This window comes from Poecilia formosa, unplaced genomic scaffold (genome assembly GCF_000485575.1).
Source record: "Poecilia formosa unplaced genomic scaffold, Poecilia_formosa-5.1.2 Scaffold93, whole genome shotgun sequence".
NCBI lineage: Eukaryota > Metazoa > Chordata > Actinopteri > Cyprinodontiformes > Poeciliidae > Poecilia > Poecilia formosa.
This window is the reverse complement of record NW_006800032.1, coordinates 773,317-800,991: the sequence shown is the minus strand read 5'-3', so window position 1 is coordinate 800,991 and position 27,675 is coordinate 773,317. Positions and strand designations below refer to the sequence as shown.

The 27,675-nt window shown below is 40.0% G+C and overlaps 1 protein-coding gene across 1 annotated transcript in view; it reads right to left on the bottom strand.

Moving 5' to 3' along the window:
• Positions 1-26,048, bottom strand: part of med13a (mediator complex subunit 13a) — a 101,496-nt gene extending 75,448 nt beyond the window's left edge. The window contains exons 1-2 of the mRNA XM_007557967.2: positions 25,377-26,048; positions 9,972-10,206 (exon numbers count right to left, since the gene is read on the bottom strand). Coding sequence (XP_007558029.1) covers positions 9,972-10,206; positions 25,377-25,442 — 301 coding nt within the window. The 5' untranslated portion in view covers positions 25,443-26,048. The remainder of the gene's footprint in view (positions 1-9,971; positions 10,207-25,376) is intronic.
• Positions 26,049-27,675: the final 1,627 nt, after the last annotated feature.

Below are 27,675 nucleotides of genomic sequence, written 5' to 3'. Positions count from 1 at the left end.
TAAGGTCAACAACTCATTGCAATAAGGTCAACAACTCATTGCAATAAGGTCAACAACTCATTGCAATAAGGTCAACAACTCATTGCAATAAGGTCAACAAACATGTTCGGGGATTCGAGCTTTAAATTTTTCAACGTATTCACTTAAATGGAAACAAGGGGTGCACCGATTGCAGTTTTCAGGCTGATCGACGATTACCGATCTTTAAAATGCCTCACCTGACGGTTCTGATTTTGCCTTCATCGGCTTTTTTATGTTTGAAATGTTGCTAAATATGGCAATAAAGTCGCTGAGTTGGTAACAGTGACTAGTGTACTATTGTTATCTGTAAACGTGCAGACATAACCTGGTGGGTGGGTCTATCAGGCCGATACTTAGACCTTTGCTGAGGCAGATAAGATCGGTGGATAAGATTGGTTGAACATGCGAGTATCAGCTGATCACCGATCTCCCTAAATAAATGAAACCAGGGACCAATTTATCGTCTAACCCTAATGGCAACAAGTTGAAATTTCAATGTTTTGTTTTCCGATTGTGAGAGTACCATCTCAAATAAACCTGAAGACATTTCCGTTCACTTTAAAACTCAGAACTGAAAGGACATGAAGGCTAAAATTAAAAAATAAAACAGTGGTGAAATGAGCGCATTTCGCTATAAGCAACTCAAAACCAAAGTGGTTGATAAGTGGGACAAAAAGCTTCAAGTTGTGACGCAGAAAATGAAAGATATGGGCCATCTTCTAAATATAATTACATCATTTTTCACAAGTTCTGATTATTATCAAGCACTTGCTGGAAAAAAGGAATGTCTCGACAGTTTAAGTTTTCTCATGCCTAATAATCCATCCATCGTCTAACACGCTTATCCTTGAAGGGTTGCCAGGGGGGATGGTGTCAATCTCCAGCAGTCAGTGGACCAGAGGTGATCAATTCATCGCAGGGCAACACAGAGACACACAGGACCAAACAAGCATTCACACACATATTCATATACGTCTACCAATATGTTTTTTCCAAACTCATTCAGAGTAGTGGGTAAGTACTGAAATCGAATTCAATGTTTTTCCAGACTTTTATCAACTGGACAGGAATCAAGGTGAATAAGGAAATGTAGATCATTTATCCACGTCCAATTTCTTGGGAAACTTTAGAATTGCCCTCGTTTTCACAAACGGAGTAAAGATTTCACATATCACCAACTTTGTTGATATTTTCCCCCCCAAAGCAGTATTTTATTCCATTTTGTTTATTAAACACCGTGGAAATCAAGCACAATGCAGAAAGCACTAGATATGGCTTAAAAATATTACCTTTAGTTTTTTTCACAACAGATCCGATTTCCGGTTTTAATCAAAAAAATTTTTCTAGCTTTCTTTTCTAAATACAAAATTACAAATGATGGCAAACATTTTCAAGAAGTGGCTTTTATTTCAATCATCCCTTCTGCGAGTTATACAGCGGAGCAAAAGGCCATATAACGAGAATTTGTTTAATTACAAGAATATAGTCATGATAGCAGCAGAGTAAAGACTCAATTCTTACCAGAATAAAGAAGAACAAGAATAAAAGTTGTTTTAATGACATAACAGCTTTGATAGAGTCAAGATCTGATGTGACCAGCTCAGTCAATGTGGTTTTTTTTCCTTCAAAACAGACTCAATCTATTAAAGCTTTATTCTAATTATTTCAACTTTATTGTCATATGGCGTTATTATTCCTAATTTAAATTAGGGCTAGGGTACCCTAATGGATAAAATAAACGTACTGTCCATCCTACTGCATGGTTTTAGACAAATATTCTGATGTAAATCAAGTACTTGAAGAAAATACTGCCTGCTACGCAACCAGGAGTCTCATCTGTCGTCACTGATTTCTTTAAAACTACAGTTATGAGACATCTCCAAATTTAAAAGGTTTGTACGCAACAGCTCAAAGCTGGAATCTTTTTGAAATGTTTGCTAAAAGATTAAAAAAAGATATGTTAATTCTCAACCAATCGCATTAAAAAAATGCATTGAATTCTATGCCGATATAATTCAATACGCACAGACGCAAACAAAGGGTACGTAGATTTCAAACCTGCAGTGCTGGTCGCTTAAGATCCTGGTTTGCTTACACATCTGGGAGCGTGCATGTGGTAGGCAGGGTGGGGAATGGTGGCAAGCGGGAAGCGTAGGGGCTGAACGATGAGCGACCTCATTTAGACAAAGATTTATGGGCTCAGGTGAAGCTTGGGACACTTTCACGTCTCTGCCTCCTATGAAGCCAACCCAGATGAGCTGACCTTTATAAGAGCGCTTAGGCAGAAGCACAGCAGCGCCATAAAGAACGTTCACGTCTCCGGGATGGAAAAACTACAACATCTGCCGTGCCCTTGCAGAACACGCATTCAAAATATTTTAAGTGGTTTGTTTTTGTCTGGACCGATGGATCCTTTCAACTTAAGGACGGGGGAAAGGACAGGTGTCTTTCTCTAAAAGTTGCTCATCTGTGTTTATGCAATTAGAGCAGCAGTCAGTCATTAAATAGAAAGATTAATGGTTTATGATCAATGGTGCTCAGGGGAACTGAACCCAGGCTGGCCAAGAGGCACTCTCCTTCCCTCCAGATCTTCCTTATCTGCAAGGAAAGAGAGGGAGCACTCTGTAAAAAGTCTCCATTACTAATTAAAGAATATTTCTTCAGCAGAGATGAGGAGGGGGAAAAAAAAAAATGCTGGACTAAACCCACGGGCCAGGACGGTACGCATGGCTGAGTCTCTGCGCTATGCCAGCCAAAGGAGATCCATCAGAGAGAGACCAGGAGAAGGAGATGGAGATTGAGCGGGAGGAAAAGAGGAAAGCACAGGGTGGTTTCGCAGGGCAGGAGATTAGCCCTGGAAAATTGATCCCCAAGCACAAAAGCCATCGGCCACTTTTTTCCCCTCCCAAGAGCCGGGTCCGGGTTTATCAACTCATCAATCTCAGCCGTTACACGCCCGGAGTTTCGAAGATGTCTGAAACGAGCGGAGAGGAAGCAGCGCCACTCCAGAGCTAAGGTTAACCAAGTGTGTCTAATTGTTCTTTGATGCACATCGTCTCGGCCCGGCAAGCCCCGTGGACGGGACTCACACAAGCCTCCCGATTAATGCTTCTGGACACACTTTGTTCATGCTGACGGCCGGGCGATGTGTAGAGAATGTCATCTTTCTGCCCGACTTTCACAGGTTGTCCGAGTCGATAACGCTTGGGAATTCCAAAGAGCGAGTGGCGTTTCTCCTTCCTGAATCCTTGCCTGGAGTTGTGGGGAGTGTTTGGCGTTTGTTGGACTCGTTCGTCTTATGCATTACATCATCTCATGACTGGGTCGTTGTGGTGCGTGTCACCGCTTCTGCGACTGCTCGAGGAGGCAGCGCATGTCGCAGCAATCTGTGCGACGGGATTACAGGTGCCGAGTCGGGCCTTTACAAACCAGATGTGTTTTAACATTTACCACAGTTTTTATTACACATAGTCTTCCTACTTACTGTTTATTCAATGTCGCATGCTGTTTTTATTTTGTTTTTAATTATGTAAAGCACCTTGAAATGCCTTGATGCTGAAATGTGCTATACAAATAAAATTTGATTTGATTGATTGATACGATGCCACATTAGGGTAATTGTAGAAGGAAAAAAAATATTCTAAAAAAGTCAGAAATATTTTGGGTGAAAAAAAAAAAACTTGGACAGTTCAGAGTTTCCAAAGTCATACATTAAAAAAAAAATCTGAACATTTCTAGAAAATTTCTGAGCTTTTTCTTGCAAATTTTTGACTTTTGGAGCTCCGAAATTTCCTTGGTTTTTGGCGGAAATGTACTCCTTGTTTTCTATGTACGATACGCCATCGTACCTTTCACCCGATGGAAGCCCTTCCACTCAAACACATCTCTTGTTCGACAATTACAGCCGTCAGTGGGGGAGCAGCTTCTTCTTAACATGTTCGGCATATAAGTGGAGACGTGAAAACACATCTGCCACTTTGAGCAACAGGACCGCTGAGCATGCATGAACAGAAGCTCATAAAAGTGAGCAGAGAGGTCTACCAGTGTGTTTGTTGCCAAAGAAGCTTCCTTGTCAAGTATTCCTTCCACAAATGCAGTCCTTTAAGGGCACTTATGAAACAAGCCATTACAGAGGCACAAGACGGCTGGAATTCCTGGCGAAAATTGTGTAAAATGCCTGGATTTCTTGCAGCAATATAAATTCACTTTTACATTTTTTTTGAATTTTTCTTTTTTGAGAGGGGGGAAAAAATCGGAAGGACTCAAAAGAAACACTTTGCATGAGAAAATGACATTGTAACATGATATAAAGCTCAAAAAGTCGATTTTAGAGAGAATCTGTTCGGCATGCACAGGCGGTCGATGAGGACGAAAATTATTTTAGGGGAAGATTTTCACAGACAAAATTATTATTCTTTTTTTTTGTTTTTGGTAAAGTATTTCTCTATCAACCATGTTTCATTGATTAAACTTGGTAATTTACAGCAATTGATGACATGTGCCAACAAAAAACAAACAAAAAAAAATATAATGGAGCTCCAAATCTTTTTTGGAAATGATTTGCCTGTTTATTTTTTAATCATGGCAATTGTGTAAGACCCTTTTTATCTTTGGCTCTACGGTGACTTACAGATTCTTTATTGAGGAAAATTAAACTACTTTGCTTGCTTCAATTAAGTCTAAGAGATAAAAATATCAAATGTCTTCAGAAATTAACTTTTCCTCTTAATTTCATTGCCTTAGTATGATCTCAATCCGACAATTTTGGCTCTCATTTTAAAAAAAAAAACCTGGGGATTAGACACTTAACCAAACCTGCTGAGGGATGACAGACTATAAGATTTATCAGACGAATTGAAGTGAATTGAGAACATCAAGCTCTTGAGAGGGTAACAGTTTGAAGGTACACATATACCAGTAGGTGGGGGAAATTAAAGATATTCTCTACTCACTCAGTATTTCAAAATTATGCACTGAAGATATTGTTACAGTAAAGTAAATGAGCCTCTATACAGCAGGTGTCCCAGGGATAGAAGCAGTTTGTGGATAATTAATAATAGGACAACTTAAACATCTGACTGGTCTAAAATCTTAAAAAAAAAGAAAAAAAAAAAGCTTCAGCTGATTGTATTTTTAAAAAGATATGTGAAGTGCTATTTTGTAAAGAATTTTTTTCCTCTCCGTTTAACAAAAGGAACTAAACTTCCTACTTTTTGATGTGAACTGCAACAGAAGATGACATTATTTTAAGCCTGGGATGGTAACAAACCGGGACATGTCAGTAAATGCTCTCACATTTGCTGTCAGCAAACATCTGCATTCTTACAGCAGAGCTTCAGATATTTTTTTTTTCTGCTGCAGTGAAAGCAGTTCAATAATTTTCTGCTGAAATATCATCAAAGACCAGAATGGAGAAAAAAAAAAGAAAGAGAAAATCCAGGCTGACCTGGAAGAAAGTGAAACTTTCAGTCAACATGCCCTGCACAGACTACTGAAATATGCCCTTTGGAACTAGATGTTCCGCCCTGAGGTGCAAGACAGAGCCCCTTTTATTTCACCCTTGATTCAAATGCACAGAGGAAAGTCATGACACAAACAAAAAGTGGGGGGGGGAACTTGTGAACTTCGTTAAGTCACAATCCAGAGACCACTGACAAAAAGACGATAACCAATTCCAGACTATGTTAAAAAAAATAGAGCTGCCACCATCGGCTTCTATCCCCTTCCATCAATGCATGGATCTCAAACAATGTTCATCAAACTAGTGGAGGAGACATTCGGACCCATCCCCCACTTCTTCTTTTAGCAATCCCAGGAGATTGGCTGCAGCGCCCAGCAATGAATACATGTGGGGACTCCGGTGACCAGAGCAGAGACGGCGCGGCGATAAAATGTTATAGGCAGCAGATGACTGCCTCTTCCCTTTGACCTTCCCCTGTTACGTCCAATCATTTCTCAGCTTTACTAAAAGAAAAAAAAGAGCATCCATTTGTCTCCGACTCATTGAGGAGATGAAAACATCGCTTGAATTTGTTGCAAACTGTGCAGTGGTTGATTCAAATTGAAGGGAAAATTTGTGTATCGTAAAAAAGGATGGGGGGGGGGAAAGCGGCTATTTATCTTTCATGTCGGATGCCTATGGTCAGGAGAAGGATTGGAGAGATCATTTGCATGAGAATGCATGCCTATGCTGAACTGGTAAGATGGGGGAGGCAAGCTGTTTAATTCAGCAACAGCGCTCGCTTGTTGGGGATAATTCCTGTGCATGGCCAGGGGAAGATTAGAATTGGTTTTCTCGTAGTGTCGGAGTGAGCAGGGCGGGTCGTCCGGCAGCGTAAGAAGAAGAGGGAGCTCGGTGGTTTGTTCCTTCAATGGTGATTAAGAGCCAGACGTTAAAAGATCCCTCAAGTTTTCCGCCCTTCGCTACTCCCCAGCTCTGCAGCTCCCTCCTTCTCCCTCCTCGTCTCCCCCGGAGAGCGGGGATTACTGACACACTGGTACGCACAAATGGCACTTGCTCAAAATTAAAAGACTTTCACAGGCTGCTAATCTAATGAGGGTGGAAGAGGGTGGCGGGGAACGAGCGAGCGCCATTTCAGACGCCCAAAATAATTATAAGAAGAAGGAGAAGAAGAAAAAGAAAAAAGGGACAAGAGTGGATTTTCATGTTTACCGCCAACACTGCCCGAAACGGTAAAAAGAAGCTGCAAAATGCAAGAGAGAGCTCCAGAATTCCTGGGAGGCAAAGAAGAAAGTCAAAATTTGTGTGTGGCGGCAGGAAGACATTTCACATCCCAACAAAGTTTCAAGCTCATTTATCAACCTGGATCTCCTCAGGCAAAGCATTTTAGGACAGTCCGCCATAAACTCCTTCTAATCTCTAATCAGGATGCTACAAACTGCAAAGGTTCATTATTGGTATTGTAGAACATTTGTTAAACTTGTCCAACTGCAGAGCGGTGCAACACTGACCGCTCTGTGCCACCCAATCTGGCCCCAGTATAAATAAATAACGGCCGATAATGACAGCAAAGCTCCTCAAGGCTCATGTACTTAAGGTGGTAATAAACACATTAATAATTATTTAACAAGCTAACAAATAAACAGGAAATCCAAGATTCTTACCCTCATCTATTGAACTGAACACAACTGTTACCAGTCTTCAATGGATTTTGTAGGAATTAAAGTGAGTATCTGCAACATCTAGTAGCAGCTAACGTTGTTAGCATTAGCTGCTGGGCAGGTGGTCGGATAAGGAAACGTGTCAATCCATTAATGAGAACAAAAATGTCTATTTTAAGTCTTTCTTGTCCAGTTATAAGACACACTGGTGCTCGCTTCACGTTCACCAGCTTCTGCTTGTTAGCTCGTTAGTGAGCACACATCTTCTGTTAATTTCATTTTAAACCCGGTAATAGTAACTAAGGCTGCTAAATATATAAAAATATCTGTACGCAGCATCACCGTCGCGATAAAACCGCTTGGACGGCAATAAATATAAGCTGATTACATGCAGTTAAGCACTGCACAGTCACTCTCTCTCCATATACCACTGATATATTTGGTGATGCTTGTTGTTTAATGTAGCAGAAAATGTTTTAGGAAGGCATCTAGTCGTTCTGGTGAAGTCATTAAGAAACCAAACAAAGCTGGTTTCTTTAATAAAAACAGCAGATGAAGTCAGACGCAACTTTTTCAGTGTAGCTCGGTTATTAAGGGGGAAATAATGAAGCTCTTGTCTCCCCCCCCCAGTATCTGGACAGACAACTTAATATCTAGGGTTGATGTTTGCAGTGAAGCAGGAGCGCTTTAACGCCCGCAAGTATTTGATTATTTATCTAAAGCAGAGGTGTCTAAAGTGCGGACCGGGGGCTATTTGCGGCTCACGGACCGACTTTGTGCGGCCCCCGACTCCAATTCAACATAATGCTTACTGCCTCCTATAGCACATGTGTTTGATACAGACGGAGACTTTTCATTTTTAACCAGGGCAAAATTATTACAGAAATTAAAATCTTACTTCAGAAATGTTGGCTACTGCACAAAGTATTCAATACTCAGGTTTTTTGTATCTTCTTGTAGGGACTGAGTATATCCAGCACACTTTGATGCATCCAGATCTGCTTTTAATGAATTCATTAAAGATATACTATTTAATTCAAAAAGTAGCCTAATTCTTGTTTTTACTGCTCAAAATTGACAAAAAATACATATTATTTTCAGTGGAGAGCTTAAGAGATTCACAAATTGGGCCCTCTCTTTTAGAGGCAAACCTGCAAAACCTTTTTAAAGTTTTGGATCAACAACAATTCACACATCGCTTGCCAAAATAAACGTATTTAAAAAAAAAAAAATAGGAGTGGTTTACTCATATTAAAAAAACCAATGCAACGTAGTTTATTGTCAAGTAGGTTTTTTAAAAAAGTCTGTATTTTGCTTCTTTTTCCCCCTTGTTTGTATTTTGGCCCTCAAGTCATTTTGAAATGTCAATTTTGGCCCATTTGACAAAAAGTTTGGACACCCCTAATCTAAAGTTAGATTGTCCATCGTCACAGAGGGAAAAAAGATTTAAGAAAGATCCTAAAGATCCGATCTATAGTCAGAAGGAAAGAAAGTAGTATGCCACACCCATGTGGGAACGATTTAATCCAACATATTAAGACATGAGACGCAAACAATGGTAAAAAAAAACAAAAAAAACACACAGGGCTCCTGATGCAAAGCGTTCCAGACGTTCCTCAAAGAAAAATGCTGCGTTGTAAGTCAGGCCAGCGGTCAATTAGCTATTTCCTATCAACATAACACTCGAGATACGTTTCATCTCCTTTCCAGCGCTTGTGGAAAGCACAGCAGCATCTCCAGCAACCTGCAAATTAAGATGCTCCATAACACGTCCTCCTGCTTGAAATGAAGCCCACTCCATCAGAGGGGCCCGAGCCAACCGCTTCAGGTTATTACCAGCACCCGTTAGGCTTGAATGAGCCGCCCATCGTAGCCTTCAGCTCCCAATCCGAGAGTCCACTTCAGGCACAAAGTCTCATAATGAAAGGGGGGGGAGGGAAGCGGAGAGGGGGCCGCAGACAGGCTGTGTTTGGCTCAGGAAGCAAACTTTCATCTACATGGCAGAAAATGTGCATGAAGACGGCTTTTCATGCACATTTCATCTTCCACATCTCATGCTGCTCTTAGGAGGGGAAAAAAAAAAAAAAAAGAAGCAGAAAGCAGAGAGTCGATGCGTCGGCCTCGTTTCTGCATGGCTGCCTGTGCTGGACTGTACTTCTCTCTCAAGTAACGATTGCCCACCTATGCCTCTACGTCTGCTTGCGTCGCGCCAAGCTAGAATGCAGAGTGCCGATTTGTCCGAAAGATTTGTCGCAAGCGTGCAGGCGAAACGCCCCGGTGTCTGCCAGGAACCCGAAAGGCCCTGCAGATGTTGGCACCGGCAGCAGGGTCGGCTGGATTATCAGTCAGCCGATTGGGTAAAGGCGGTGTTAGATTACACGGATAACAACACTTCCTTACTGCTCTTACTTACAGGGCGTCCGACCTGACAATCACCCTCTCGAATCTTTTTTTTTTTTTCTTTTTTACGGCGCAATCAATAACAAATCTTGACATCATGTTCAAGTGTTTCCTTTATAAAAGCTCTGAGCACCACACTTTCCCTTTTTATCTTTTACAGCCATCTTTCTTTTATAGGCGTGTAACCTTGGGTGAATCTACGATCGCTTCACAGGTAAAAAAGTGAATTTTCTAGTCATACTTTTTTCTTTCTTTGTTCTTGCAGCAGCAGAGTAAATTATTTCCTCTTAAAGGCCTTTTTTTTTTTCCCCATCTTCTCCCCCCGTAAACTACCCGTTTCAACGACCTCCATTATTGAGAAACTACAGCCACCTTGGGCATCGCTCTGTAAGCCTCTATAGAAGCGAAGGGGAACGGTCCCCTCTTACCTGCGAGTTCGTGGTGGATCAGGTCGGCGAAGTTGGGGTCGTCCCCCCACCAGAAGAGCCACAGCTCCCTCCAGCCCTGCCGCTGGCTGCGCCGCCACACGCTCAGCACGTCGGCCTTAAGGCAGCGGCTGAAGCTGCACAGGATGGGGTCCTCCTCCGTCACCGGGAAGAGGATGGGGGCAGAGGTGGGACCCTGCCACACGAACTTCTTCCATTTGATCCCCGTCAAGTCAGCCTGCAACCGAGGGGAGAGAGGGAGGAAAAGACAGTGAGGCGGGGGAGGATTCGCTGGTGTACAATTCAGCACCTTTTGGGGAGGAGAGGCAGGAAATGAAGTGTAATAAGCAGTTTTTACAAAAAAAATTATATTGTTTCTCTTTGATGATTACTGCTGTAAAACAAAAAAAAGAGGGAGGGAGGTAACTAAAGAAAAATGGTTCTTAAAGTGCCTTGCAAATTTTGTTATAAAATTTATTGCTATACGTCACAGTAACAAATTTTGGCTGGAAGATACATGGCCTCAGAAATTATTGTGATGAATGATTATGTTGTCATTTTCACACCGATTTTCAAGTAATATACTGAAAATGGCATGATAGCAATAATAAGGAAAATTTGTCCTCTCAAAGATCAATAAACGTGAACATTTAATGCTGGAACTGGAAGACTTTTTCTTTTAAATATTCAAAACAAATAAAACATAACAACCAAAAACAGTGGATATGAATTAGAAATAAACACCAAACACAACCAAAGCCATAAATGAAACAGATTAGGACGTTTCTGTGAATAAAACAGGCCAGTTTACTTACTGGACCGATACCGATATGTTCAAAACTGGCCAATGTCGATTTATCGTGCAGCCCTAGTTAATTGACTCTTTACCAATTAGATACATTCTTAAGGCAAATGGATGCTGTCTTTACTTTAGTAGCATCAGAGTAAATGGGATTGAAGGAAAAGGAATGGCATACTTTTCAGATTTTGAATTATCAAAAATAAAAATAAGAACTATATACAAGACTGATTCATCTTAAAACTAAACATGGACTTGTGGTGTGTTGCTTTTTGATTGTTGTTTTTACTTCTATAACATGGGGCCAGACTTTAGAAAGGGCTTAGAGGGGCGGTCGCCCAGGGCCTCAATTTTTTGGGGGCGGCCCAAAGATTTTAAAGTTTTTTTTTTATTTAAAAACAAACATTGTTCTTTGTATGAAACTCATAGGTGAGTTGCAGCGTATTAGATTTTTTATTAACATAATATTCAACAGTTTGAAAACTATATCGTTACAGTAGACTTCTTTGGGAACAACATCAGCTAGGGAACGTATTAACCATCCTGCTGATATATAGGACTAACTATTAATGTCATTTGCATTGGTAAAATAAGTTTTGATTAGTGGATAGGGACCCCAAAGTCTCCAGCTCAGGGGCCCACATCCTTGTAAATCCGGCCCTGGTGTAACGTGACGAAAGTTCAGGGGTTCCAAGGAATTCATGAAGGCAATGCATTTGGAAGATTTTGTTCAGGACTGTTTAGGATTACAAGGAACAGAATGTTCAAAACACATCATGATGAAGTAGTTCTGGTTCGTATAGTTTCACTGCTTTTAATCCGTATTATTGCCGATTGCTGGCAGCGGCGGAGTCTGCTTTTACGCAGAGAACCCAGAGGAGAAATCTTCGCAGGCACTAAATCACCAGCAGGGTTATTAAGTGTTAAAGCAGGAACATTACGCCCCGCTGCTGGCTCGGGCTGCTGCTTATCAACCCATGTTTACCTAAACACACGCAACACATGCCGGCTACCTTAGAACACAAACGCGATGCCTTACAAGCACTCGCATGCGTTCCCCTGCTGGCGTTCGTGGGCATCGATTTATCCTAGTAGGCATTTCAACTAATCCGCAACAACATGGCCTGTTCATTACACAGCCGTTTAGTCCTGCTTCGCTCGGGCAGACTGAGAGAGCCTTCCCGCCGTATATTCAACCAATTAATCCATTACAATTCAGGGGGATACCTTAACTCAAGTTCAGACGCATCGAGCGTGAAAAAGTGATTACTCGTGGTTGTGGAGAAGCAGTGGTCTTTCGTCTGAGTAGGGTTAAGCTGGGAAATTTGTGGTGGAGGTGTACGCCGTTTGTCGTCAAGGTGGACCTAAGGTGGGACTCAGAAACAGGTTGGTATTGATAACGACAATCTTCCTGATCCATTTTAAAGCCTAGTCTCGCCTCCCCATTCCCCATAATAAAGGCATTTTTAGTCAAGAAACCTTAGAAATAAAAATAAAAAAATGTCTTATCTCTGGTAACAGAAAGCTGAAGGATTTACTCTAATTTAAAAGATGTGAGCTGAAGAAAAAAAAAAGAGAAAATTTTAAATAGAGAAGCACAAAGCAATTAGATGGTTTCGGCTTGATCGGCATCTCAAGAGGCGAAAACTCAAAAATCGACTTTTTTTGATCATTAAACGCAACGTGCCGTGTCACGCAGAGAACACTCTTGGGGTGTGGGGAAGCTGTTATCGACTGAAGAACCCAAAGTTAGCCGTTTTCGATATCAGTTTGATGTTTAAGAAGAAAGTCGGGAGAGACGGATTTGAAAGGCAAACACGTTTCCTCCGACATGTCAGCATATGTCTGTTCAGGATGACAGAAAGCGAGCAAGATTTCCCGCTACGATACATTTATTGTATCGTTTATTCTTTATTGTGATAAAAGATAAATTCTATTTAATGGTGTAAAAAAAAAAAAAAAGACAAAAAAACTATCGCTATTAATGGGATTGTTAGCTTTACTATTTTATTCACTGTTTCTTCATTGACAGCATCAATAAATATCAATAAACTTGAACATACATTTAGCAGTTACTGTGTGTAGTTTAGTGATACAAAATCACACTAAAGAAACTAATTTCAATGTTTTTATTCAAGAGCAGCGTTTGTGGATATATGATTGCAGTGAGAGCCACTTAAACTTACCTAAAAGAAATAAGTAATAACCCGCTCTTAATGTCACTTTATTCATTATCACAATAGTACCACGAAATATTGTGATAAAATTTTAAGTCCATATCACCAACCCCCTTGCTTTCTGCAAATAACAGAAAAGCTGAACAGAGGACAGAAAAGGCTTTATTTTTACTGTTTTGAGTTTTCAAACACGCTGCATTTGGAAATGATGGCAGGATTTGGTTGTACCCTTGTTAAAGTAAGAATCTAGATTCCCTAGGAAAGTTGCTCCCCCCGCTGATGTTGCAAATTGACAACTGCTGGTAGAAGGAGGCGATAAAGACTTAAAATATCCCAACATTTTGTGGAATTTATTGTGAAAATGACAAAAGCAACAATAAGAAAAAGTTTCTTTGCCATCTTTTTTAAGCAACAGTATGATTCACTGCATGACGGGCGCAATGAAAGCCCCCGAAAGACAAAGACTGCTCTTAAAATACCAGCTGCACTTACGTAGAGAAGTGTGATTTTTATCACCAAGCTACTAACTGTAACTGAATTGAATCATGTTTTTCAATTAGTGGAGAAAATTGCAAAAATAAAAATTCTATACGATCCAGTTTTATGGAGTGTTCAAACATCGTTAACTGGACTTCATCATTATGCGAGTAAATCTAAATTATTTTCATGTACAAATATTCACAATAACAATACATGACAAATGCCCAATCCTTGAGCAAAATTACCAATGATAAATCATTTTTATGCCATTAGATAAATTACATAGGTTTTAACACAATTAATCACTTTTTTTTTGTCAGTTTTTCTTTTTTTATGCAAAAGTCCTGAGGCATAACCTTTGTATGTGTATGTCTCTGGCACATCTGTAAATGTGATGAACAAGCAACATGGGTGAACGGCGATGGACACTGAAGCCGCTTCTCTTGACCCACTGGAGGTTCATTTTTACTAAAAAACAAACAAAACAAAAAAACGATCTGAACACTAAAAAGACTACTGTATGCTCAAGTTGTGCTAAGAGGAATTGACCCATCAGCGAAGCTATTCCAGGCTAAAATATAATGTCGGTGTTAAACACAGCGCAGCAGAACAGACGTCCGATGCCAACGCCGGTGTCCACAGCCCACATTTCTAAAGGAGGATTCTTTCAAAGTAGTTCCATGAATGATCAGATGTTGATTAAACACTTAAAAGCTGAATGGTTATGATCTTAATTTGTACTAATCTAATGGTAGAATAACGTAAATATAGATTAAAAACAAAAACAAAAATATTTGTTGAGCTCATCTATTTTTTCAATAATCTGGCAGCAACATTCTTTGAATTTCAAATTTTGTCAGTATATAGTTTTCGATTAATTAAAAATAAAATTGGTGACCAGAAAATTCTGATCGATGCATCTCTTTTTCGTTTCTTTCTACCAAACACTAACCGAACATTGATCACAAAAAAGGAAAACCTCTAAACACATCACAACAGCCATGGTGTTCGTCAGTCAACCACCTTCCACGCGGCGCTATCGTACACATCAATCTTCACCAGAAAAACGTCAGAACTTTGATTCAGCTGCTCTACTTTACGCGTCAAACAAAACAAAGCAAATGTTTGCTTTGTACCCACCACCAGCAACAGTGAAGAAAAAAATAAATAAAAAAATCAAAGTGAGGTTGCAATATATTCTTGTTTTGCATAAGAACACACCATAATTACACTACATGCATCAAAGCGTGATCTCTGATGAGCGACCAGACTTCCTGAGGAATTCTAAAAATGCTGCCTATACACGCAACTCAGGGGGGGTTCAAACAGCCGAAAGCGCGGCCTGGGTGCGATGGCAGCGGTGCAGCGGGCGGTTGGGCCCCGCTCTTTCCTGCTGGAGTGCGAGAAGCACTACTTTACACCTGCGCGGCGCTCGGAAACATCTGTGCTCACAATGGAAAGGGAGGGTGGAAACAACGGTTAACTGTGAAACCAGATCGTAAGCGGTGGAGACAGGCAATTAGAAGGTGAGCACCCTGCATCGTCTTAACCACCGCGTCCGGACCTCCTCTGTGTGTGTGCGTTGTATCTTATGGAAGGCTTTTTGTTCTTCCTCCCGCAAAAAATTGGTTTTTACACTTGTATGTGCTGCTCGGGTGGGGCGGGGAGAGAGGGGGGAACGCAGGAATCTAACAGTTGCTGAAGTCCTGAAAAAAAAAAAAAAACCCTAAACAAAAAAACTAACATTCAAATAGTAGTTTCAGTTTGCGCTTTCACTACTGCAGCCAATTTCACTCTTAGAAGAGCTAAAAATCATTACACACGAAGTCCCTCCATTTCTGTTTCCATACAATTATGAGTTTCGAGCCTTAAATTGTTCTCATATGACGACGATTAAGCATATTAAACAGCCGAAGTCACCGGCGAACAGAAATTGCCAGAAAGATACCGCTTTCCCGTTGCTCTTACAGGTCAGATCTAAATGGCAGGGAACAAAAGTGGATACAGTTAGAGGGTAATTGCTTGACATTAAAGGATAATGAAAAAAAAAAGAAAAAAGCTCTTCTCGTATTTATATAGAAGATTAAAGGCCCCACCAGACAAACACCATGTCCTATTGTGAGTTCTTACGTGTAAAAATGTTCAAGTGCATATCCACTGCAAGCTCAATCTTAACTATTTGAGTACAGCAATTAAACTGCAGAAAAATGTTAAAAGGGGGTCTTAAAATAATGTGTAAAGGGAAGTTATTGGCTTAGCAAAAAATAAATAAAATAAAGAAGGGGTGAGGGGAGAGTAAAAAAAGAGAGTGGATTTATTGAAATCTGCATGTTTTACTTAAAGAGAAGTACAGCTGAGTGGGGAATTTATTCCATAATTTATTTTGAACTCGATGTCAGATTTTATTTGGTAAATCTTTACACACTATAGATCAGAGGCAGATCAGATGGAAAGCATTTAGTGCAACGCAACCTGGCTGCAGGCTACTAGAGCAGCTGGTCACTTTAGTAGAAATGCTTCCACTTTTTAAAAGTATACCAAAAATGTATGGATTTCTAACTATTAGGGGGATAAGAAGTTAAAGTTTAAATCGCAATATTTTGTGGTGCTGTTGTGATAATGATGAGTGGCGATCAGGACTTTTTGTTGCTTTATTTTTAGGTTAACTATATGGCTGCCACTTTGTGTCACAGCAATAATGGCCCCACAAACACAAATGCTGCTCTTGAAAAACATTCCCATTTGTCTTATGCCTCTTTAGGACACCAGTCACACAAAGAAGCGTGATTTATTTCACTTAACTGTAAATTGTAACTGGATTTAATCATATTTTATAATTCATTGATGCTTTCATTGAGCAAAAACGGGATACACTTGTAAAACTAACAATGCCAACAACAGCTTTGGCAGTGATGAATCAAAATTCATACCATGACGAGAAAAGTATCGCGAGAAACGACAAGCGATACAATAAACGGTTTAAAGAGGAGCAGCAAAAGTTAACAACTGATTGTGTCTTCCAGTTAAGTCATCAGACTGTCATACAGCAACAGTCTTCAGTCAGAGGCTCCTTGAGATTCGTTGCGAGACTGACTGCTACTGGAAATCGTTCCTGCCCAGAGCGAGTCTTTGAAGATACTTCACTTTTAAACCTTAACTTCTAGAAGGTATAATGTATAATACTTCATATGGGGCGCTAAGAAGTTCCCAAAGCACAATAAAACTCAGTGTTTTAACAGTAACAAAACTTTGATATGCACATTTGTTGTTTTTAGAAACAGAAATGCAGCAATTATTCCTTCTATTGTTAAAATAACATAATGCATAAGTTACTAGTTTTGATAATGCTATGTATAATAGTTATTTATCATATGAATTTTGATATACTTAGAAAGAAAATAAAGGGGGAAACATGTTTAAATTTGGAATATTTCCACAGAATATTCCATAATTTTTTTTGTTGTTCTCTTTACAGCCGGCCAAATTTGTCTCAGGGAAAAGTGAACAGTCTCCTTTCAGCCAGCTGAACAGCAGTCTGCAGCAACAGGGGTGGATAGAAGCAGCCCTCTATCTCTCTTTGCTCCAAGCAGCAGAAGAAAACTCTCTCTGCACACCATTAAAAATGACTTCAACACTTCAAAACAACATTGTTGCACTATTTTTCTTCTTCCTCAAACCTCAGCCTACCTCCCTCCTGGCTAGTAATCAGCCCATCTCCCCGCATTATGCGGTCGGAGTTTCTCTCCTCTCAGTTTATCGACATGAAAACAACTGATATCCACTTGCATGACTTATCATATGAGAGACAGAGAGGGAGAGATCTGGTTTTGTTGTGTTCAAGTTCAACTTCAAATGCATTTTCTGCAAAAGCTGCACCTAGATCATTACAAACATCTGAACATTTACAGTTTAGATAAAGACGTTCAAAAACAAAACAAAAAAATACGACTACAAAATACTGAGCTCTGTCAACACTGACATTTGAACTCAGTGTTGAAGTTCCTCCTGTTTGCAGCCACCTGTTGCTGTCTGGCTGTCTGCTGCCGTTGCTCACCGCCTCTGCTGGATTTTTTGCTTTGTTGACCTTCCTTTCTGTCTAAAAAGTATGCAATTGTGCATATTTTATTTTTTCCCTTTATCTAAAAAATCTACATGTAAAAGCTATTCTTGTGTTTCTGAAGTACATTGTTTTTAATGGCACATCTAATTTAACATCCTTTAAGTTAGTGGCCAGGCACTTCAACATAAATTAAAGCAATAACGAAAATGTTAAGCAGTTTAATGTGTTGCGCCGCTCCTGTCAGACATCAACAAGCTCCCTGTAATTATCCCTAGTTTTTACAGTGCGACTAAACGCATGAGTCAAACAGAGAGAAAAAAAGAAAACAACTGATCAAACACAGTGGTAACCCAGAGTTTGACCCAGTTCATTGCAGGGATTTAGCCACTGTCGTAGCTGAAATACTGATTAGTGCTGCAGCCACAGCTGCTGCTTGGCTGTTGACTTACAGGAGCAGCAGGCCGCCCTCCTCGTCTTACATTACGGCTCTGGCCATGACCTTTTTATTTTTATTTTTTATCATTATTTTATTTTTGGTGTGTGTGTGTGGCCGTTTCTGGTGTTATCAAGACTGGCGCATCTTTCCTGTGGCTGTTCTTGACGCGACAACTTGTTCCTACTTAGTAACAAAAAAAAAAAAAAAAAAAAAAAAAAACTTTTCCAGCTCCACACTTTGGAGATAAAACTAATACAGAGGACAATTTCAACTCACGTCGTACGATATTATTTATTACTGTTATTAATAATGTCACGTGATTCTACGTTCTACAGGAGAAGTGAAGTACAACATAGCAAAATTTTATGTTTTTTAAATGTCTCTCACACCCTATACACCTGACTGGTTTGAAAAAGTTACAAAACAAATCTCTAAAACAATGTTCTTACCAAGTGTTCCAGCATTTAGCTAAATAATAATTTAGGTAATTCTAACTGACCTAAAACAAGAGAAGCTTGTTCTGATTTAACATCAGACAAATATGAAAAAAAAAATTATTTAAATATCTGGTTTAATCTTTAAATATCGCTTTGCAAATTTAGGTTTTTAATTAGAGGTACACTGGTTGCAGTTTTCTGTCCGATCGCTGATTACCGATCTTTAAAAAGCCTGACCTGCCGATTCAGATTTTTTTTTTTTTCTGTTTCTTTTCATCTGAAATATTGCTAAATATAGCAAGAAAGTCTCTGATTTGTCAGAGGTGGGGTGACTATTAAGTGCAAATGTGCAGAGATGATCTGGCGAGCCGGGCTGTCAGTCAAACCTCTTTCAAGGCAAAGAAAAAGATGACAGTGGTTGATATTTATACCTTTGCAGCTGTAGACAAGATCAGCTTCGCACATCAGTACCGCCGATCACCGATATCCAAAATTAAGGAAATTGGGGTCAGCTTATCAATACACCCCTATTTTTAAATCAAGTCAGATTGCACTTTATTACAAAACAGTGCAATCTCAATATCAAATACTTTTAAAGGCTTCATACAGAAAGCAAGCACCAACCTTGAAACCACCTACTTGAAATTCAAGCATTTTTCAAGGATTACAAACCCTGTACGAGCAGTTCATCAGAAACAACATGGATGGATGGACGCACAAGAAAACTTCTCCAGTTATGTACGAGCGCCATAAAGGTGACCAAGCTCAACACGTGGGTTTTTCCTCCTCACAGAATCTATTAAATCAGTGAGGATGCTGTGATGAAGCACATGTTCAGGATCTTAACAGACATGTCCAAACAATTCTGGCTACACAGCAAAAAGAAAGCTACCAAATACTTTCTACGTTTGTTTCTAGTGAAAACTCTTAGTACACCTGAAGTGAAACCAAACCAGCAGTACAAGCAACTTTTCGGCAAGACATGGGAGCTTGTTTGAAGTCAAAAGTTCCCCAATATATATATTTTTAATCAATGTTAAGGAATTTTCTTGCCGAAAAGTTGCTTGTAAGCAAGTTTGCACTTTATTCTAGACCAAAAAAAAAAAAAATACTTGGAAAGCTTTCGTGTTTTTACGGTAGCTCCGTTCGGTTTGACGCTCATCCGACTGGACGAACAAGGAGTCTGTTGAAGTAGAAGTGTCTGTACCTGCTGCACAAATTAGCAAATCTCCTCCAAAGTCATTTTTAATGAAATTTGTTCTCCTCTTCCAAGACTAAGCTATTTAAGCATGAAGTCAGGTAAAATGTTACCACATGTTACTGTGGAAAGACTGGAAAGTTTGCCTTCGCAGTCTCCCACCACGAAGCGTACACGCCGATAATCCCGTCAGGGGTTTGTGTGGCGTCGAGCACTTCATAAAAACGTCGGCTGAACGAGAGCGCTAAAAAAGCCTGCCGATACCCACGGGAAGACAATCCACGACCAGAAATGTAGAACAAAGAAATCAGCTGTTAATCGGAACGGACCTGACCGCTCGAAAAGTTTCACTGTCCAGTGAAACTTACGGTAAGGAAAAACGAGGTCGTGCAACGATAAAACTGAACGTTATTGCTGAGTAAAGAAGAGTCAAAGTGAGCTACGTACTGCGATGCTGAGGTTTTGGATATCAGGGGAAGCACTTTAAATACATCAAAAGACAGAGTCGGTCCATTCAAATTCAATTTGAAAACACTTCATTTATCCTTAAGGGAAATTAAATGTCGTAGCTCATATCATGCAAGTAGGATTTTTGCTAGCAGTCAGTCCTGCAACGAATCTGAAGGAGCCTCTGACTGAAGACTGTTGCTGTCATGACAGCGTTATGACAGCTCAATTTCCAGACAGCGGAGACAATATCCCACGGCAGCATGTGTAGTGGACGACGCCATCGGTTGTTAGAAAGCACCGCTAATCCGCCTCATTTGCTTTAGTCACTCCTATTTAACTGTCTGTCAGTTAGAAAGCAGAACAGAGACACGGCGGAGTCGGGGATTTGATCCTTGTCCATTGTGACAGATGGAAGAGATTATTTTAACTTCCTCCATCCCCTTTTCAGCTCCTCTTGGATTTGGGGGTCATAGTTCAGGTATTATTTGAATTTCTGAGAGCTAATTAGTTGATCCTAGTTGAAAAAATAAATAAACTTTGTTGCCACAAAAAAAGGAGCAAAAATCCTTCCACCTGCACAGGATCAAACATCAGAGGGAATAACTGTCGCAGCGTGCAACGCCTCAACCAAACAAACAAACAAAAAAAAAAGTTATAAACAAAAAGAACCAGAATGCTGCCACCAAGAGTGACATAATTCTAATATCATCTGCAATTCATGACAGCAGAGATGCTCAGATCAAGGATTTTTCCTGATCCAAAAGGGATGCATGTACCGATACCAATATTGCTCTTACCCCTGCAATTTGTCCACATATGTTAAATCCTATTTATATCCACAAGGTCAGTAAATACATAATAAACCTCAACAAACTGTCTTTCTGTGAGGATAAACTCTGATTTAAAATGTTGGATCTGAAACGATCTGAACAACGTAAATAACGTTTGGATCGGTGACCCGTTTATCATGGATTATGCTGGGATTTGAACTGTTGGCCAGACGGATACCGGTTCTGGATCAGATCAGACGAGACCGGATTGAGACCCAAATTCTCTAGAATGTACGCAAACATTGTTACTATTTATTACGGTTTGTTAGCAGAGTAAGCAAAAGCTAATTTAAAAATACAAACTTCGATCACTGTGTTTTAAAAAGCGGCAAAAACTTGTCTTACAGTACTCTACGCTCATAGAGACGTGCGACATCTCTTTTCCAAACATAAATATAATTACTCAGTTAGGGAGGCTAGAAAACCTGCTTCATAATGCTGTATTTTATATTTTTAAAGAGAAACTAGAATTGGTCAAAATAAGGATGAACATTTATCGTATCGTTTATCGTTTATCATTTATCGTGATAAATTTCTTTTAAGAATTGTGATTTATCGTCACGATACAGTCCAAATAATGAATGCAATTATTGAGAACTCTTATTTACACGACTGCTGTCCAAAAGAGGTGCGTTACAATTTCTTTCAAAAGCAGCATTTTGTGGAGTTGATATCCATGTCGTGAAGTCACATTCTTACAGAAAGTTACCTAAAAAAGAAGTGATAAATTGTTCTTTTCACTTTTATTGTCATCACAATAGTACCACGAAATATCGTGATGAAAACTTTAAAGTCCATCTCGCCCACCGATAGGTCAAAGGTTTACAAACTGTAGTCTGCTTGGTGCATCTCTATTTAAGTCAACCTATTGCTTTTAGATGTTACAGCTGAGTTTCCTCCAATTTTATGCACAAGAAGAAAAAAAAACCCCCACAAATTCTAGATCAAAGTGTCCTTAAATCCCCCTGAGATCGAAACGAGAAAAACAGCATGCCACAACTCTGCACCCAAAGATAGCTTTGCCGTCTGCAGTTGCGCTGTTTGTACTTTCTAAATAAATTAGTTACAGACTGCGTGTAAAAAAAAAGAAAAAAAGAAAAATATATAGAGTGCCAAAGATTCCTGAGTATTTCCTTCCAACAGCCCTGCTTCCCAGGCTGTGCGCATGAGTGTACCTCAGACATTTCCAGCCCTGCGAATCAACACGGCGTTCCTTCCTGCTCGCTTCTTACTAAATACTCAGGTATGCGGAGCAACTGCTTGGGAGAAGCGTCCCGGGCGGCGTGGCCAGCGCCAGTCGTGGGGAGTTTTAGATTTCATAACGCCAGAGCCCAGGAATCACACCGGCGCATTAGCTGGGATTGCAAAGCCGAAGCCGCTGGATAGAGAGAGGGGAGACGTTTTCCTGAGGTGACGCACACTTTATAACTCGGCAGGGTCGCGACCTCTAGTACTCTGCCAGCTAGCTTACCTTCCCCTCTGGCAACTTCGGGTTCTGGGTCTGAATAGGGAACACTGTGTTCGAGCAGCTGCCTTTTCAAGATGCGAGACAACAGGTGAGGCTGCTCAAATCAAGTCACAGATGCTCCTTCTCCTACCAAGTTTCTTCTTCCTGCCAATTTACCTTTCCACACCGAGTGAGCCTGTTTTGAAGCGAACCTGAAACTAGCAGGTGCTCTGGCATTTTTCTTTTCGAAAGTGATGCAAATTCATTCCCGTACTCGACGACGATTTCAATCAATTAAATGTAGAAGAAAGCCGCTAAAGGTCTCACAGGTACACCCGAGGACAGAGTTCTCATGGTCTTACTTGCAATATTAAGAATATTATTGCACCAACAGCATCATGCCATCCACCGAAGAACAGAGGGGAGTGGGGGGAGTAAACTACCACAATGTGTTCACATTCTTTTTGCCATAAAACCACAAAGTGGACTATGTTGAGCAAGTGAGTCATAACAGCAGTGGTGTTATGCTTAGTCTCAGCATGCAGTGAAAGAGAAAGAGAGAGGAAAAAAGAAAAAAAAAAAAACGTTAGCCAGCCGGGCACGGCACCGCCGACGACGACCAGCCTCCGTCGTGTCCGTCGCGTCGTAGCCAACGCTGCCTTCAAGCGAGGTCGTAAACAATATAATTACGAGTTCGGCGCGGCGCGGTCCGGAGCCAGCGGGAGCGGTGCTGAGGGGAGAGAGAGTGGGAATTTTCTGCAGGGAAATGTTACCTTTAGGAGGGCGGAGGGCTTCGGAAGCGGCTAAACGCAGGGTGGCGTTTCGGGCCATGTTGTTATTAGAATGAGTTTAATGTCAGCATTAGTAATGAGGCATTTTCCTGCTCACGTCTAACCCCCGCCCCCTTTTGGGTTTCGCTGGCAGAGCTCTGCATATGTAATCTGTGCAGTTTGCACAGCACAAGAGGGGGACTGCAACAGAAAGAAAAAACTTACTTTTTTCCCCTCCTGCAGCATTCAATCACTTTATTTTCCAATGAAATTGTACATGAAATGTTAAAGTTGCGGACATTAAACTGACCGGCTACCGCAAAGGTACGAGTTTCTCATAATATTGAGATAGTGTCGCAGCGTTTACAACAAAAATATGAAACAGAAAAGCAAAAATTATTCATACTGCTGCTAAAATAGCATCTGTTGTTACATTTATAATAATATATATCACCCTTCATTTGTTCCGTTTTGATTTGAACACAAAACAAAAATGAAACAAGTGCCTGCTAAAAGTGTAGAAAAGTGTTCAATTTTGCAGCGCTCCTTTAGTTTGGAGGCCAGGTGTCTGACCTGAAACATTTCCTAGTCATATCTGCCGCAAGCCAGCTGACCGGCAGGGCGCGGCAGGTGTTCACGACTCTGCTTTACACAAACTCCTGACGCTTTCAGCTGGCTTTTCATCAAAAGAACTTCATACTAAAAAGCGTAGCGATCAGGTTTTCCGTGGTTGAATCGGATTTTCTCGCAGGCCTGCTTTCCTTAAAAAAAAAATTAAATCTGCAGCTGGTTTGGTGTTTTTGATTCAACAGAACATGAATTACAAGATTATCCCAATTCTTGGAAGACAACATACCTATCATCATCATCTGATTTTCAATTAACTGAAAAAAAAACAACAACAAAAAAACACATGCATAGACTAAAGAAATTATGGGAGAACTTAAATTTTTATGCATATAATAATGCAGATTCTCATCTGTTGGAGACTGACTGTTGCACCTGCACTTTAAAATAACAACAGTGGAAACTGACAGCCATTCCTCCCCCCCAACTTTAACCCTTTTTAAAACTTCGGCACCAGAACCAGCTACAGTTAAACCTGTTGACAAGCCAATTAACTGCAACAACAAACACGCATCCCCTCCCCACTGTTTTCCTGAGCATCTGGCCAGAGGACGGACTGTAAACAGGCCCACTAGGTTTGCTGCTGTGGCCAAGAATATGGAGCAGGCAGGCTGTGGCTCCTAATGCACTGTTTGTCTCAAATGGGACTTAAATAATATCGGAGATCTCCGACCGCAGCTATTTAGGGTGATGTTAAGCAGCCACAACTGGCAACACGATCACATAAAGAAACATCCAGATGAAAGGCGGGATAAGTTTCATTTCAACAGAGAGGCATGCTGCTACCTTTTTCCCTTCCTTTTGGTTTGTTTGTTTGTACTGCCAGGGGTTCTGAATGCCAACCATTATATAATCAGCCTGTGCCCTAGTTGGTGCTGATACCAGAATATGAAGTCCAAGCAGACTAAGGCACTACCAAAAAAACATAAGCAACAATAACTACGTCTACTATGTTTAATGTTGTTTTTGTTTTACAATAACATAAAGCGTGAAAAACTTTCGAGGAAAAAAAAAAAAAAACAGAAGAGGAGGCTTTTAAAGAGGGGCGGGCTTGTCTGGACAAGCTGTGCAGTGACACCCGCTAGTTCATTCGGGAGGTGTCAGCATTAAACATAAACAGTAGCCCTATCTAGCAGCGACTGTTCAAAGGTCTGGCAGTTTCCAACTCAAAGCTGCTCAGCGAAGTGCATCAAGTGTTTGGATTGCGGCTCCCCGCTTGATAAAACATAGTGGAAATGCGACGAAAACCAGATAGTAGCAGGTTAATAATAAACAAGGCGCCGAGGCGAACGGGAGAAAGTGCAACGACATCATTACTGCGAGGTTTGTAGTAGTACGAAAAGGGGGTGCGGGGGCAGAAAAAGCACAGTTTTCCATCCCTTGTGGCAAACTAAATGTTAAATGAGATGTAGTATCACAAGCTTTAGCTTTCAAGGTGGGTGAGAGTTTTGTTTACGAGCAGTCACCCTTGAACAGAAAGTTAACGCCAACTGACAGGTCATTGAAGCCAGCTGATAAAGTGTTAAAAATCATTTTCATTTAAAGTAAAATAACCCTGTCGTCTACTAATGTCAGCTTTGACAGGGCCTTAAGCCTGGCTAAGCTACTATCAACTGATGCCTCTGTGGCTAACGTTAGCATAGCCCCCGTTCAGCTAGTTAAAAATGGCTCCTTTCCTTTAGTTTTAAATCTCTTACCAGACAGAATAGATTGGAATGGCAATCCTCCAAGCTGGCCCCGTTCGGTACGAAACAAGAACTCATCCTTCTTCACTGCGAGATCCAACTCTCCATCGTTTTCACGTCCAGGGGAAATTAAAAAACAATTAGCCTCTGTGAGTGTTTTCTGTGCAAGCCTAATCAGCGAGAAATATTTTTCTGTAACATTTGGCTGGAGGAGTTAATTCAACAAACAACCTTCCGACTGCAGTTTCCTCCGCCAGAGATAAAATAAAAAATAAAAAATAAAAAAAAAGAAGCGGATAAAAGAGACAATGCCGTCCCTACGCCGACATCCCAAAAGTACGCCGTAAAACCATGTTCAAAAGAGCGTAAAAATGTTCATAAAACAAAAAGAAAAGGAGAGCAAAGAAGCAACTCTCCCCCTCCCCCTTAGCCCTAAAACGGTCTCCGCTTTAAAAAAAAAATAAAAAATAAAACAAAAACGCCTCGTCTCACTCCTCCATCGCTAAATTTATCCAAAAAATGAAATACATCCTGGCGAAACGTCTCGAAATCTGGCACCGGCCTACGTTTCAGCAGAGATTTTGATCATTATTAGAGCCTCGGTTCCTGTTGGTTTCCATTTGAATTCATGGATTCCTTTCTTTAATGGCGGCCACAGGGACAACTCTGCCTTCCACAGCCTATTGGCTCATTCGTGGTCAGAGCTTCGTCAAGCTAGCAGCGCGTCCTCGGAGACACCTCGCACACAGAACGACGTTTCCGCCAAAATAAAAGCCAGTTTTACAGTTTCATTAGAGACATTTAGTGGACGATTTTGACATAAAGCTTTTAATAAATAAAAGAGAAGTAAAGAAATTTCTCTCGCTCTGCTACTGTCTTATATTTAAGGTGTCTTTTGTCCTTTTAGCTTACTAGAACGCCCTCCACGTTTTCCCCATAAAGCACTGCATTTTGTCAACATATTTTCTTCACTCTTGTCTGTTCTTTTCTCTGTGTTGGAACCTTTAGTTTAGTCATAAAATATTATTATTATTATTATTATTAGTAGTAGTAGTAGTAGTAGTAGTATCAGATAAACAAAAGAAAATAGTGTCATGCAGTGGAGAAAATCAGGTGTACCAGCAGAAAAAGGTAAATGAAAGCACGCAGTCTCTAAAAATTATGGCAGACTTCACATTATAAATATACAGTTCTTAAAAATAAATAAGATCTCAGATTAGTTGCAACTCAGTAGCATAATTTAAATAAAACTGAATTAATGAAAATAATTATTATTAGTATTATTACTATCATTGTTGTCATTGTTACTGTTATTGTAATTGTAACCCTTTCCTTTTAGTCATAACAGTATTGTTGCTGTTATTACGTTTGTAGTTTAAGTTAATAACATTACATAGTTAACTTAGTGAATTGTATGAGTAGTAGTAGTATTGGTAATAATAATAATAATAATAATAATAATAATAATAATAATAATAATAATAATAATAATTGTATAATAATGCTTATTATTATTATTATTATTATTATTATTATTATTATTATTATTATTGATGTCATGTTAGGCATAATAGAAATCAGTTTTGTTCATCTTGTGTACAAAAAAACAATGAAGGCTTGAGTTAAGTTATATTACCTGTGAACTACAGTTTGTCTTATTTTGACAGCTCAGATCCAGACTTTCTCGTGTTAGTATCGCTGCCTTGACTTTGTCGCGGTCATGAGGGCTGTAATAACACAAGACTGATAGGTATTGCCGCTGGGCCAGCGCAAGTGGCGCTGCTGAGCAACAGATTTTTTTTTTTCTTTTCTTTTTTTTCCCCCCAGCTATGATCAAATCCTATATAGTAAACTTGCTCACTTACACAGTGCACCACCTAGCGCATGCCATGTTTCACTTACATTTAAAATGTTCACAGATTGTGCATTGATGCCCCCTTTGTTATCCTTTATTGTAATAAAATAGATTAATTCATCCATGAGGTGTCTGAGTACGGTGAAGAACTGAGTAAATGTTAAATTTCCTCAAACTACAACAGGGAAACAAGCCAGTATTAGAGATGATGAGTTGGGGTAGAGGTATGCTCAACACATGATCAACTTAGGAAATGGCCATATTAGCAATGCTACAAGATAGATGAGCGGTGCCGTGTGTTTTAAAGCATGGATAATACAATATACCAATATCTATCTAAATATGGACTAATATTATACTTTCAGTTGACTTTGAAGCCATGTCATTACTTTAAACCCTTATCTATTGCATTTGAAGAGGAGTACAGCACTGAATTACATCAAAGTATGTTTTGTT